The sequence below is a fragment of the Triticum urartu genome, chromosome 6A, assembly GCF_056163025.1.
Source record: "Triticum urartu cultivar PI428250 chromosome 6A, HENAU_Tu73, whole genome shotgun sequence".
Taxonomy (NCBI): Eukaryota; Viridiplantae; Streptophyta; class Magnoliopsida; order Poales; family Poaceae; genus Triticum; species Triticum urartu.
In genome coordinates this window covers 411,223,107-411,237,090 of record NC_141878.1, presented here as the reverse complement: position 1 = coordinate 411,237,090, position 13,984 = coordinate 411,223,107, and the positions used below count along the sequence as shown (strand labels likewise).

The window sequence follows — 13,984 nt, the reverse complement described above, 5'->3', positions numbered from 1 at the left end:
ACCAACGTTTTCATTATAATCGCTAAAGTGCTCTGCGTACAATAAAAGCCTCATACGATCTTATCCCAGCTATACAGAAAATAAAATGGACGGCTGCTATCGAGTGTCGTACACAGATAGTACAGAAATCATCGCATGTGTGGCGGAACTCATATACAACTACTGATCAAAGAGATTTGCGAATTAAGTACCCCTAGTTAGACCAATGTTTCAACAAAATTGCAAACTAATACCACTACTTATCAAAGAGATTCGCGAATTAAGTATCCCTAGTAGACCAATGTTTCAACAGAATTGCAAACTAATACCACTACTACTTATCAACGAGACCATCTATGCATGATCAACAACATAAAACAGCAAGAATTGAAGCTAATTAATTAGCTTAGCATCTGCTCATGCCCAGCACAGCCACGAGCAGAAATAACACAACAACAAGCATATCCATAATCATAATCATTAGAACAAGGAAGAGAACAAAAGCAACTCACAGAGATGATACTAATCAATAATAATTTGCAATCATAAAATATTTCATAAAGTTATAGAGATGATTTCAAAGAAGAGGGGTTCAATTTTCCGTGCTAATAGAATGCGACTTGCAATTGCAAGGTCAATCAAAAGTACATGGTTATCCTAGTGCATCAACTCCTCGAGGAAATCACGGGCATATTGCTTACGAAATTTCACTGCACTTGCAGCATTGATTAAGTGAAAATTGAGCTATCCTGGTTGATCATCAAACTCCTAACAAATCACTAAATTGTCTTGCAAAGGAACATAATAAGAGTTAACTGAAGTTCCAGCTAAGCATCCCCTGTGTTTATTTGCGATGATAATTGGATTTTCCAGTGCAACATCACTGCTCGTCAAAGAGATATGCTAATTAAGTATACCTACTAGACTAACGTCTTCAATAAAATGGCTAAAATTGCACCTGTATGATCAAAGAGATTGGGGAATCAGGTATCTCTAGTATACTAATGTTTTCAATAATAAAATCAAACACCATCTATGCAAGATAAACAACGCACAACAGCAAGAATCGAAGCTAATTTATTATCATAGCATCAGCTCGTTCCCAACACAGCCACAATTGAGCAGAAATAACATAGCAACAATCCATAACCGATCGAACTATAAAGAGAACCTCGCAGAGATGATATTAATCAAGGATAAGTTAAGGCACTTGCATATATTAACCAAACAACACGAGATCCAAGGGCAACGCAGCAGTGCGATACTTAGATTGATCACCGAAAGGTCTCCAGATGCCTCGAAATTGTTTCACTTCACCGATAACCTAACTAGATAGACCGCAAGTACCATATCGACAGAACGACCTCCCAGCCTCATTACTAGTACCGGAAGACGCCTCGATCAGGCCAGATCGGAGTCGTCGAAGTCGGCGCCGTCGAAGGTGTTGAAGAAGCCGGCGAAGGGGAGGGGGCCGCGCGCCTCGTTCCCGCGGCCGCCCATGCGGTGGGAGTGGAGGAGGTCCCCCTCGTCGTCGTCGTCGAGGAAGCCGGCGCCGGCGGCGCTGCGGGGGGAGTCGTCGATGTCCATGAGCGTGGTGATGGCGTCGTCCTCCATGGCGGCGGCGGCCGCGGCGGCGGCGGAGCGCGGGGAGATCGGGGCGGCGGCTGGGACGTAGCGGATAGGGTTTTGGCCGGGCGTGCCGGGGTGGTGGCGGGGATGATGGGGCGTCGGTGGGCCGCGCAGGGTGCGGAGCAGCCTTTGGTGCCGGGGCGTCCTGGCGTCCATCTTGTGGGTTGCGGCGGCTATTAACCTGGCGTGGCTGGGTTTGGAGATCTGTGCGTGCGTGCCTTGCTGGCCCACGGCTTATTTTTATATGGACGGAGACGCTGCGTTTTCGTTTCGTTTTCCGTTTCCTCGGAAGAGACGATGGTGTTCTTCCTTCCGGGACGCCTCTTGAACTTTTTTTTTCTGGAAAAAATTCCAATCTATTCATCTTTAATAATGATAGTATAAAAAACAACAAAGGTAATAAAAATTATAACCATGTTCATGGATTACCTAGCGACGACTACAAGCACTGAAGCGAGCTGAAGGCGCGCCGCCGTCATCGCCCCTCCCTCGCTGGAGTCGGGCAAACCTTATTGTAGTAGACAGTAGAGAAGTCCTCGCGTTAAGAACCATAGGACTAGCACACCAGAGTACTAGCAACCATCGCCGATGAAGAAAGTTGTAGATCAGAAGGATCAAACCTTTATACACCTAAATGAAGACGAACAAAGACAAGACCCAAATAGATTCACCAAAGACCAGCACTGATCGAATCCCGCAAGATCCGACGGAGACAAACCTCCACACCCCTCCGACGATGCTAGAGGCACCATTAGGACGGGGATAGAACATGGGAGACATTATTCTTACTAAGGGACATCATCGTCGCCACACAACCCCAACCAAGACGCTGACTCTAACAAGAACGAGAACGGGGTCCCTCCTGCCGGTGGAGGGCCGTGATCCTCCACACCTCCATGGTCTAGGGATCCGGCTTGCCTGCTCCCTCCCCATGCTCCCATCCGTGCTCCCACCTCATCCTACGGCTGTCTTTTTTTCTTTTTTCTTTTTCCTTTTTCCTTTCTAACCTCATAGGAGATGGGACGGACCGGCGGCGGCGCCGGCGGGAGGAGAAGAGCTTTTCTGCCTTTTGAACCTTGTTTCTTTAGCTTTGTTGAGATCTCAAATTACATTCTGCAAAGTGTCAAAAATGTTCTTATATTATGGGACAAAGGGAATACCATATTGGATGTGTCTCCCGATTTCAATCAAAAAATGTAAAAGAAAGTAAATCCATGTGTGTACACTAAACAAACAATTATATAGAAAAATAGTGTAGTAATCAATTGTGGCCTAAAGAAACAATAAGTGGATAGCCGATGAAACTATTTACCTTGCTCTTTCATTTTTGCAAATGTCATAATGGTCATAGTTTCCAAGAAATTATGCAGGTGTACAAGATACCTGTAATTTATTTTAACGGGTAAAAAAGCATAGAAGAGCCATACGCAATGTGGGATAATGGCTGCAACGAATTGCAGAAAATTCGCATTAGAGACCTCCAGTCCATTTTCATCAATTCCACTTCGGTTACTTCTTTCCACTGAGACATACAAAGAAAACAGCTCCGAGAAAAGGATATGAACCTACAGCGGCCCAAAACGCCATAAAGAAGAAACCCAACACAAAGGAGCATTGGACAATTTTTTATACACAAACAAAAAGGTTGTATTCGACAGGAACACACCCAGGGAGAGTCTACTGCAGATCTTTCTATTTGTTTATCTCAATTGCGTGCAGCGGCAACAATGGTAGACGGATGGGATTAAGCACTAGAGATCTTATAGAATGCTGGAGACTGGAGAGTGCTACTGTGCTAGTGGTCTTTTGAGTCTGGAGAGACAACATATGTATAGATGTTGACATGTACATACAGCTGTTCTGATAGAGCTGCAGTTCAGGTAGCTAGCGAGAGGGTAGCTTGACAACATTACAGGGGACTTTGTAGTACATGGGGGCGGTTGACATCCTCATATTGCAAACCCCCACAACACATGTTACTCCTTCCGCGAGTCATTCACAGCCGCATTCACCTCTTGCATGTCCTCAGTGCTAGGAGCGGAACCTGTGAGACAGGGTGATGAGATTAAAGTCTGTGCCATAGATACAACGATAACAACGAAGAGATCCAGAGGAAAATGACGGTGGAACCCTTACCCGGTGCTAAACGCTTCTGGTCTCTAAGACAATTGACGTTCCAAACATTTTGGCCCACCATGGCCTCAAGCTCAACCTTTTTCCTTTTCATAACCTTCATTTTCTGGTGCAATTTTGGTATTGTGTTCGCAATAGCTGCAGGTTCAGCACAGTTGAGTAGGCATACATTCTGAACCAGAGATAATTGAGCAGAAGCAGTGCTTCTTGAATAGTAGCTAGCAGCACTATCTAGACCAAATTTAGATGTAGGGATATGATCTTTGTGATTTCTGCCAAGCATACTGTTAACCATGTTCAGCTGTATTTACGCTAGATGCAAAAAGGATAGAACATTGCCAGACAAAAACTGAGAAGTCATAATTAAGTGTGAGAACCATCTGGTTGCTAAAGCTAACACGTCAGAGAAAAAAGTTCAAAAGACGACCAAAGGTTAATGGTGTATTGAATTGTTGCTCATAAATAAATAACAAATGGCTCACACTGATAGGTGCGGCACTTACTACCAAATTACTAATTAGTATCTCAACGATCTAACGAGGAGATAGGGAAGAACATTGACTTCAGGGCTTAAGGTGATAAGGCTATGATAACAAATAATATCTGGTGTGGTTTCACACAATAACCCTTCACTAATCATCTGAACTGGTGAGTGTTCAAATAAATAATTCAATAAATTGAAAGTTCTGATTACTTTGAGAATTAGATATTTAATGCATACCTTGTATATTCTCCTGAACAGATTTGTCTTCAAACAACTTCAGTACTTCAGCGATAGAGGAATTAAGGTTACTCTTGTATGTAGTTTGCCTTTCCAAGGAAGAAATTTCTCTTTGAAGTTCTTCAGATTCCTTGTTAGCCTAATTAAACAACACCAGAGTTTGTTAGATTAAGTGTAGATAATATTAACAAGCAAATTCTTTACGAGTAAAGTACTTACATCTGCCAGTTTTTTTCTCAAAGAATTAAGTTCTGCATCCAGTTCCGAATCAGAATTCCCATCTTTATGCAACACCATTGCAGAAGAATTATCCTGATGAAGAAAATATATTCTAATTATAATCACTTACATGCCTCTTGATTTTTGAAATGCAGGTTGTAAAGTAAATATAAAATAATGCATGGCTTCAGTGAAACAAAATGTGCAGAAACATGTAATTTATTGAGTACCGTATTGCAAGAAAACTTTGACCTTAATCTTAACTATATGTTTCACGCTGATTCCATTTAGTAGATATAAGAACTGAACTGCGGATGACACTTACCAGAAACTTTGTTCTGTACCATAATATCAAACTGGAAAGTCGATGGTTATGAGTTAATCACTTAGTTGTATTAAACTTCTATTTCCCTACAAACAGTTTAGTAAAATGGTGTGATTGATACTGAATAAATCTATATTTGCCTGTAGGGCATCTAGAATCGAAATCTAAGTGCAATAATTTCAACGAAGATGGATAGAAAACAGAATTGCACTAATATATGCTAAGAATATAAAAGAAAAAGGTATCTATTTCAATACAACGGCCAACAAATTAATGATGTGCATTAGTTGGGCAATTCAAAATAAGACATCAATAAGAAATGTCCAGATATATTTTGCCCTGAGATTCAGAAGGTCTTGCTGATATTACTATTTATCATATTACTTCCTAGTAGAACATAATGTACACCACGGGCACTTAGAAAAACTGCACTTGAATAATATCATGAGATACAACATAGGTAAAGAAAAGCTCAAGCTTTCATAGCCAAAACAAAGCCTAAAAGTCAGAAATGATGGAATATTAATCACTGTAGAGTAGAGAGCAGAACTCAAATTCTCTAATTAGCTTACAAAATAGTTTAAGCCTGACTGGTATTAACTGTGCACAATTTTTATCTTGAAAGGTTTCCTTGTCAATTGCTGAGTCAACTGAATGAAATGTTTTTTTTTCACAAACGGGTGAATCAATATAAGATGAGGCATCAGTTTCCACATTATGAACCCCCAAGACGAAAAGTATCTTTAAAATAATCTATAGTGAATCATGTGAAACAGGGGTGAGAATTGAGTGGATTAATTCTAAACCGAGAGTGTTGGGTCAAATTGAAAATTCTGGCTTGCCAAAATTTATTACTTTGAGATAAGAGACATACATCTTCAGGTGCCACAAATCCTTCAGGTACAGTTAAACATTTCCGAAGGCAATACATCTCCCAATTGTTCATTCTCTTGTCCAATACATCCTTTACCAAGTGGTGAATTTCATTTACTCCCTAAGACAAAAATCATCACAAAGTCCATAATTTCAGATGTTTCCAGCAGACATTTTGACAAAAAATATACAGAACATTTAATCATATGAAAGAATGTAACATAGGCTAAATAAATCAGTTTTTATAACTATCCTAAAGGATGCTATAGGTAAAACCAGATGAATTATAGGTCGAACCTAAAGTTAATATGAGGATTGTTCTAACTGTTTCAAACTTCCAGTCAGTAATCATTTTACTTTCAGAAATTGCGAATAGTGTCTGGTATCAAATGTGTGACAAAGAAGACCTCATTCCTGGCGCAATAAAGTTCCAAGACACTGTTTGCAGAACAAAGTAATATCCAGTTTGCTACAGAAAGGGATCACCAAGCATGTAAATCTAAATTTTATATCCTCTACACCTGAAAGACGCATCTACTTAGGCAGTTAAGGCGACATCGCTACATCAATTTCCTTTGGAATGGGTATACTCGAACATATAATAAACCTATCTATACATGGCAGACACAGATTAGTTTTCCCCACTGTGGGATTACAAGCAAAACAGACCCATCTTCACATGTGCAAGCCACTGAGGGCGTTTAGTCCATATTCAAACCTAACAGTTTCCCCTGTGCAATCACTGAAGGAGCATTATTAGCATGTAAAATGCAAAAACTCTGGCCAAGACACCATTCTGGATCTGGTAGTGCCCTGAATCCTCCAAAATTCAAAAGGAGGATTCGGTTATATTGGATCCTGAGGTCGGAAGAAACCTACCCGTTTCAGCTCCTCGGCCTTATTGGTCGCCGTGGCGGCGCCGACCGCCGTGGGGGCGCCTTCCCTGTAGAATGACAGCGAAAGGGCAAAGTTAGCAAAACCGGTAGGCGGCAAAGGGGGGCGAAGCTACGGAGAGGGATCCGACGCGTAACTGGAGGCAGTAGTCGAAGGCCTGGAAGCAGACGTCGTCGACGAAGTTGAGGACCTCGTTGATGAAGGTCTGAGGGCTCAGTCCGAGCGCCGCCTCCGCCGCCGAGGTCTCGCCGTCACCTTCCATGCCTCCCGTCGCGGCCCTTCGAGACTAGCGGGCGGCGGTCTTGAATCGTGGCGGCGTGTGCGCAGCTGTGAGAGGAGAGGCGGCTGATTGGACTGGACACGGGAGTATTCAGTGGCTCGGGCTCCGGCGGCCGGCGCGGCGGTTTCGTTCAAATTTTGCGCTGGCCGCTGCCGCCTATTTGGGCGAAAACTTAGGCACCCCTCAAGAAAACTTGGGAAAATTTAGGCGATCCGTCCTGTGGGCCGGCCCATGTCCTGGTCCTAGGGGGGTGTTTACTTTCAGAGACTTTTTTGTATTGGGACTGAAATAAGTTTTTAGTAAAACAAATAAGGTGGAACTTTTTTAAGTAAAATTCTTTAGAAGTATCTCCTTAAGAGTCATTTTTAAAAAATCTCAAGGGCTAAAAAAAAGTCTTAATACTAAAGAACCAAACAGCATCTAAGACGGTTTTCTTTCGTTGATTTGATCGGTTCTAGAGCAAAACCAGGGAGCTCCTATTTACCGCATCCTGCGGCAAATAGTTGGAGCGACGCACACAGGTGCCTCACTGGGCAGGCCCATTAGAAGACCACGCGCGCACCACTAAAAGGAGATGTAAGGCCAACTCTACCGCACGATCCCATCCTGTCCGGCCCCGTTCGTTTGGAGTAAAATGGACAAATCAGATGGCCCAGCGCGCGGGTGCAAATGGACTTTTGTCCGTTTTCTGTCTGCTTTTGACCCATCCCCGGCCCAAGTTTGCGTCGATTTTGGGGTGAAACGGACAGGCGGGACGCGCGCGCTTGTCCTCCCCTGGCCCGCCTGTCGGTGGGAGAAAGCAACCCCCCCACCCACGCCCCATTTGGCGCCATTTCCCACAAACCCTCCCACGTCCCTCCCGCCGCCCCCTCCCTCCCCCCTCCATGGCCGACGCCCAGCCGGATTCCGGCGGCCTGGCCGTCCACCCGCCTGGAAAGGCGAAGAAGAAGGCGGCCAAGGCGCCAAGGAAGCTGCGGTCGGAGTGCACGCTGGAGGAGATCGCCAAGTTGGACGCGGAATCGACGAAGAGGAGGAACCGGAGAGCGGTCGTCAAGGTCAATGCCGCCGCGGCCAAGTTCGCCGCCGAGCGCGATGCGATGGAGGCCGCACGGCGCAAGGCCGCGGTCGACGAGAAGGAGGACATCGTCAACAAAGCGCACGCCCTCCTCATGCTTGGCATTGGCCATCCGGACGGTTTCCCTGCAACGGTCATCGGCCCGGCGAGCACAGGCTTGTCGGTCGCCCGGCCTCCGCACAGCCAGTCACCGACGTTGCGGACCACGCCCATGTCGCCCGGCTTTCCTCCGCCAAGGCACGACGGCCAGACCTGTTTCTCGGGGTCGTCGGACGTTGGCGTGATCGCGCCGTCCACACCGCGCCCCTTGGCCGTCATCGACCTCAACGTCACGCCTGGGTCCAGCAGCGGTGGCCGGCCGTCTGTCGAGATGCTAAGAAAGCAAGCACGGGCACCGTTCACGGGCACCATATGCCCCCCCCCCCCCCGCGTCTTCTTTGACGGAATGCCAACACCAACGCCACCGGTCGACGACCCCTTCTACAACCAGTACATGGAGGACGTGATCTTCGAGGGTGGGTAGGGCCGTGCCTACGACCGCGAGGAGACCCAAAGTTAGGATGGTCGCGCCCAGTTCGTCCTCGATGAAGAAGCCGACGACCGTGCTGACTACGACCATGGTGACTCGTGGCATGAAGACGATGACATCTATTGCGAAGGTGATGGTGAGGAAGAAGAAGGCAATGACGTTGATATTAGTGGCGAGCCATTGTTCATCGACGAGCTCACCCAAAGAGCGAAAGCACAAAAGAGGAGGAAGAGCATTCGCACGGGTTCATATACCCAAGATGAGGACAAAGTTGATTTGCCAATGTTGGATGGAGATTAGCCAAGATCCGAAGACCGGCGCGCAACCAAAAGGGCCTCATTTTTTGGACAAGAGTCCACAAAACATTCCATGGAAGGAAGATGTTTGAACTCTACCAAATTACAAGCAACCGTGGCATCACCTCGATTCAAAAAGAGGTGGTTATTCATTCAACAAGAGTGCAACAAGTATTGCGCCGCATTAGAGAGCGTTGAAGCACGACCCGTGAGTGGTCTCGGCGTTAGGGACATGGTATGATCTCCCCATCCTAGTCCTTTCCTTGCTTCGGCCATGAGACTTCGGCCTTTTATATGTTTGCATGTTCAATTGTTGTTCATCATGTGGTGTGGGCATTTCAATCTTTGGAGGCATTCAAGGCCCGGCACAATGACAAGCCATTCACTCTTACGCGTTGTTGGACGATCATCAACAATTGCCCTAAGTTCAAGGACTAATACCGTGAACTTCAAAGGAAGAGAGGCATGAAGACGACCAAGTTCGCCGGAGGTGGAGATGGTGAGGCGTGAAAGAGGCCGAGGGGCAAGACCAACTCCAAGGTTGACGACATACGTGATGCCTCATCCATGGCATTGCATGACACTTTGCATGGCATGATGTCTCAAAAGGATGTGAGGGACGAGAAGAAGCGACAAAGCAAGGACGAGCAAATGAAGCAATACCTAGACCTTCAAAGGAAGAAGCTTGAGATGGAGGAGGCGGCCAAGAGAAGGAAGCTCGACATGGAGGAGGCGGCCCGGCAAAGGCAGCTCGACATGGAGGAGGCAGCCCGGCAAAGGCAGCTCGACATCGAGGCCAACAATGTCACGGCCATGTAGAGGCAGCTCGACATCATGGCCACCAATGCCGCCACCAAAGCGAAGGAGGTGGCCCTTGCGATCATGACCGTTGACTTGTCCAAGATGAGCAAGAAGACGAGAGCCTGGTTCGAGGCTAGGCAGAAGGAGATGCTCGACGCCGACGACCTGAACTAGGTCGTTCGATCGGCCGTGGCCGTTCTTTTTGGAGGCTGGCATGGGTGCCGCCCGCCCGCTGGGCCGCTGGCTGTGTGCCGGCGAGAAAAACTTTCATTTTGGAGGCCGGCTGTGTTGCCGGCCGCTGGCTGTGTTGCCGGCGAGGACAACTATTCATTTTGGAGGCCGGCTATGTTGCCGGCCGCTAGCTGATGCCGGCGATGAACGTGTAGACCGCTAGCTCTATTGCCGGCATGATGAACTGGGGCCGCTGCCCTGATGAACTAGGGCTTGGCATTTGAAACGTTTCTCTTTTTTTAAATAGACGCGGACAGGATGGGGGCAAACGGATGCGGCCGCGCGCTGGGCGCACGGCCACCGCATCCCAGGACACGCCCGGACACGACCCCATCTCCCTACCCAAATGGACAGAATCCGGACGAGTCTGTTTGGGGTCTGTAACACCCCGGATGTAATTTACCCAATATGTACTCCAACTCTTGCCGTTTCTGGCGTTAAGTTATTTTATTTTCTCGGGTTCGGGTTTTTGTCTCCGTATGTTGTTGTCGTTGTCATGCATCTCATATCATGTCATCATGTGCATTGCATTTGCATACGTGTTCATCTCATGCATTCGAGCATTTTCCCCATTGTCCGTTTTGCATTCCGGCGCTTCGTTCTCCTCCGGTGGTCATTTCTACCTTTCTTTCATGTGTGGGGATTAAACATTTCCGGATTGGACCGAGACTTGCCAAGCGGCCTTGGTTTACTACCGGTAGACCGCCTGTCAAGTTTCGTACCATTTGGACTTCGTTTGATGCTTCAACGGTTAACCGAGGGACCGAGAAGGCCTCGTGTGTGTTGCAGCCCAACACCCCTTCAAGTTGGGCCAAAACCTACCAAAACCCTCTCCATCATCTAGAGCGTTCGATCACGATCGCGTGGCCGAAAACCGCACCTTATTTGGACTCTCCTAGCTCCCTCTATGCCTATTTAAAGACACCCCGAAAATCTCCTTCTCCTTCCTCCCGAAACTCTAGATCCACTTCGTCCGCCATCGCCGGACATCAACAGCCACCGACGGACATGTCCAATTCGCCCCCGCCGCCGCCACGTGGCAACCGCCGCCGCCTCTAAGGCCCGCCGAGCCCAGCGCGGGCCCACGGAGCCCATCGCGCCGCGCCCCGCCGCCCGGGTGCCCCGCCGCCATCGTCACTGGAGCCGGCCGCGCCGGCCACCGGCGACCTCCGCCGCCACCAACCTCCGCCGGCATTGCCCCGGCCACCGGAGCCTGCCGCCCCGGCCGCCGCGCCCGCGGGCACCTCGCCGCGCCGGCGCCGCCACTTCAGCAGCTCCGGCAACCCCCCCCCCCCCCCCCCCGCAAGAACTCCGGCGACCTTCAAGAGTTCCAACGATCCTCGTAAACCGCGCCGGTCGGATCCAGATCTGAGATTCGTCTCGGGTTGACTTTTCCCCGAAACCCTAATTATTTGCTCACGTTCATCGCATCGTAACTTTGCATCCGTAGCTCCGTTTTGTGCATATAGCATATCAAAATGTTCATCTCAGAGAGCACATCATTTCATCTTATTGCATCATTTTTATTTGAGTTCATCTTGATGCCCGAAATGCTGTTAGAAGAATGCTATTTGAGATAATTGTCAGATCTGCTGCTCCATTTAGATATTTGTCATTTTTGCCATGATTATTGTATGCATGATATGCCCCTGAGATCTTCATGAGTTTTGTTATATGTTTTGCCATCTATCCAGAGGTGCAATCCATGTATTTTTGTGATGTGTGTGGTGACTAGCACAAGCTTGCAAAGTGGAGCATTCGTTAATGCTGATTTCAGGGACTTAGCATTTCCACTAAGTCCTTGACCTGTTTATCTCATATTGCCATATATTCATGTTGTTTCCTAGTGATTCGTGCCTCTTTTGAGGATGTTCAGTAAGGATGTTTTGTTAATCTTGTAGTGCTCTATCCATCCATGCCTTTGTTTGCAATTATGGAGCATCCTAGCTTGAGTCAATCGAGCTCTACTTTTGTCATTTCGTGAATCTGGGCAGATTGTCTACTTGTTAGCGATTTTGCCGAGGATGTTGTAGTTGATCCGTGCATGCTATGTTATTGTTCTTGCCATGTCTAGCTTGCATTTTGCGTATTCTTGATGGGTGTATGCTTATATTGTCATGACTTGCTCTGTAGTGAGTGCATCGAGCTCGTAAACATGCCTACTTGATATCTGTTTCAGCATGCTCCAGTTTTCACTAAGTCTGAGAACTGATTATGTTTTTGCCATGTTCACATGCTTGCAAATGTATTTTCTGATCCCTTTTGGCTCAAGGTCACTAAGGGACTTTTGTTAAGCTCTTTGAGTAGCTCCATGACATGCTTTACTTTGTCATGTTCAGGTCATGTAACATATTGTTTTCATGCTCCAAAGAGTGCTATCTGATCTGAGATTCCAGACCAGTGTTAATTTCACCAAGTCTGAGATCTGTTTGCCAAATGCATTTTTGCCATGCTTGTTTGAGCCTGTTAATGTATGAATTGGCCATAGCTCAGTGCTAGTATTTTGTTAAGCATCATGAATGGATCCCTGCCATGTATTTTGTTGTCATGTTTGGGTGCTGTAGCATGTTCATCTTGTTGCATTTAGTTGGCTACTTGCTGTAAATCGCAGAACGTGGCCATATTTGAATTGCTTGCCATTTCCAAACCGTAACTCCGATTCTGGTGATCTTTATATCATTTTCAAGCGATTTCATCTCACCTTTCCAGTGGCATACTTGGATTTCCAAGTTGAGACCAGGTTCATGCATTCCTTGTCAAATCTTGCATATGCATCACATATTGCATCCTGCATAGCATACCATCTTTGCATCATGTTTTTTGAGTTTGCACGTGGTTGATTGTGTCCTTGTTGCTTGTTTGTCTTGTTTGTGTAGATCCGGGAGACGAGTTCGCTAACAAGGAGCCCGTTGAGTTTGCTTTCGAGGATCCGGTCAACTCTGACAAATTTGCAGGCAAGATGATCATATTGTTGGGGAACGTAGTAATTTCAAAAAATTTCCTACGCACACGCAAGATCATGGTGATGCATAGCAACGAGGGGAGAGTATAATCTACGTCCCCTTGTAGATCGCAACGGAAGCGTTGACACAACATAGAGGAAGTAGTCGTACGTCTTCTTCCCGATCCGACCGATCCAAGCACCGTTACTCCAGCACCTCCGAGTTCTTAGCACACGTACAGCTCGATGACGATCCCCGGGCTCCGATCCAGCAAAGCGTCAGGGAAGAGTTCCGTCAGCACGACGGCGTGGTGACGATCTTGATGTTCTACCGACGCAGGGCTTCGCCTAAGCACTACAACGATATGATCGAGGTGGAATATGGTGGCAGGGGGCACCGCACACGGCTAAGGAACGATCTCAATGATCAACTTGTGTGTCTAGAGGTGCCCCCTGTCCCTGTATATAAAGGAGCAAGGGGGGAGAGGTGCGGCCAGCCTTGGGGCGCGCCAGGAGGAGTCCTACTCCTACCGGGAGTAGGACTCCCCCCCAATCCTAGTTGGAATAGGAATCCTCAAGTGGGGAGAGAGAAGGGGGGCCGGCCACCTCTCCTAGTCCTAATAGGACTAGGGGAGGGGGGAGGTGCGCAGCCACCTTGGGCTGCCCCTTTCACCTTTCCACTAAAGCCCACTAAGGCCCATATGGTTCCCGGGGGGTTCCGGTAACCTCCCGGTACTCCGGTAAAATCCCGATTTCACCCGGAACACTTCCGATGTCCAAACATAGGCTTCCAATATATCAATCTTTATGTCTCGACCATTTCGAGACTCCTCGTCATGTCCGTGATCACATCCGGGACTCCGAACAACCTTCGGTACATCAAAATGCATAAACTCATAATAACTGTCATCGTAACGTTAAGCGTGCGGACCCTACGGTTCGAGAACAATGTAGACATGACTGAGACACATCTCCGGTCAATAACCAATAGCGGGACCTAGATGCCCATATTGGCTCCTACATATTCTACGAAGATCTTTATCGGTCAGACCGCATAA

General features: G+C 47.2%; 2 protein-coding genes across 2 annotated transcripts; both read right to left on the bottom strand.

Moving 5' to 3' along the window:
* Nucleotides 1-1,140: 1,140 nt before the first annotated feature.
* LOC125513567 (uncharacterized) lies at nt 1,141-1,820 on the bottom strand. The gene has a single exon (XM_048678697.2). The coding sequence runs from the start codon at nt 1,762-1,764 to the stop codon at nt 1,381-1,383; it is 384 nt and encodes a 127-aa protein (XP_048534654.2). The 5' UTR covers nt 1,765-1,820; the 3' UTR covers nt 1,141-1,380.
* A 1,338-nt stretch (nt 1,821-3,158) lies between these two features.
* LOC125513568 (protein MIS12 homolog) lies at nt 3,159-7,229 on the bottom strand. Its single transcript, XM_048678698.2, has 7 exons — nt 6,911-7,229; nt 6,759-6,822; nt 5,881-6,000; nt 4,682-4,774; nt 4,463-4,601; nt 3,745-3,879; nt 3,159-3,652 (listed from the first exon to the last, which is right to left on the bottom strand). Exons 1-7 carry the CDS (start codon nt 7,033-7,035, stop codon nt 3,585-3,587), a joined length of 744 nt encoding a protein of 247 aa, XP_048534655.1. The 5' UTR covers nt 7,036-7,229; the 3' UTR covers nt 3,159-3,584.
* Nucleotides 7,230-13,984: the final 6,755 nt, after the last annotated feature.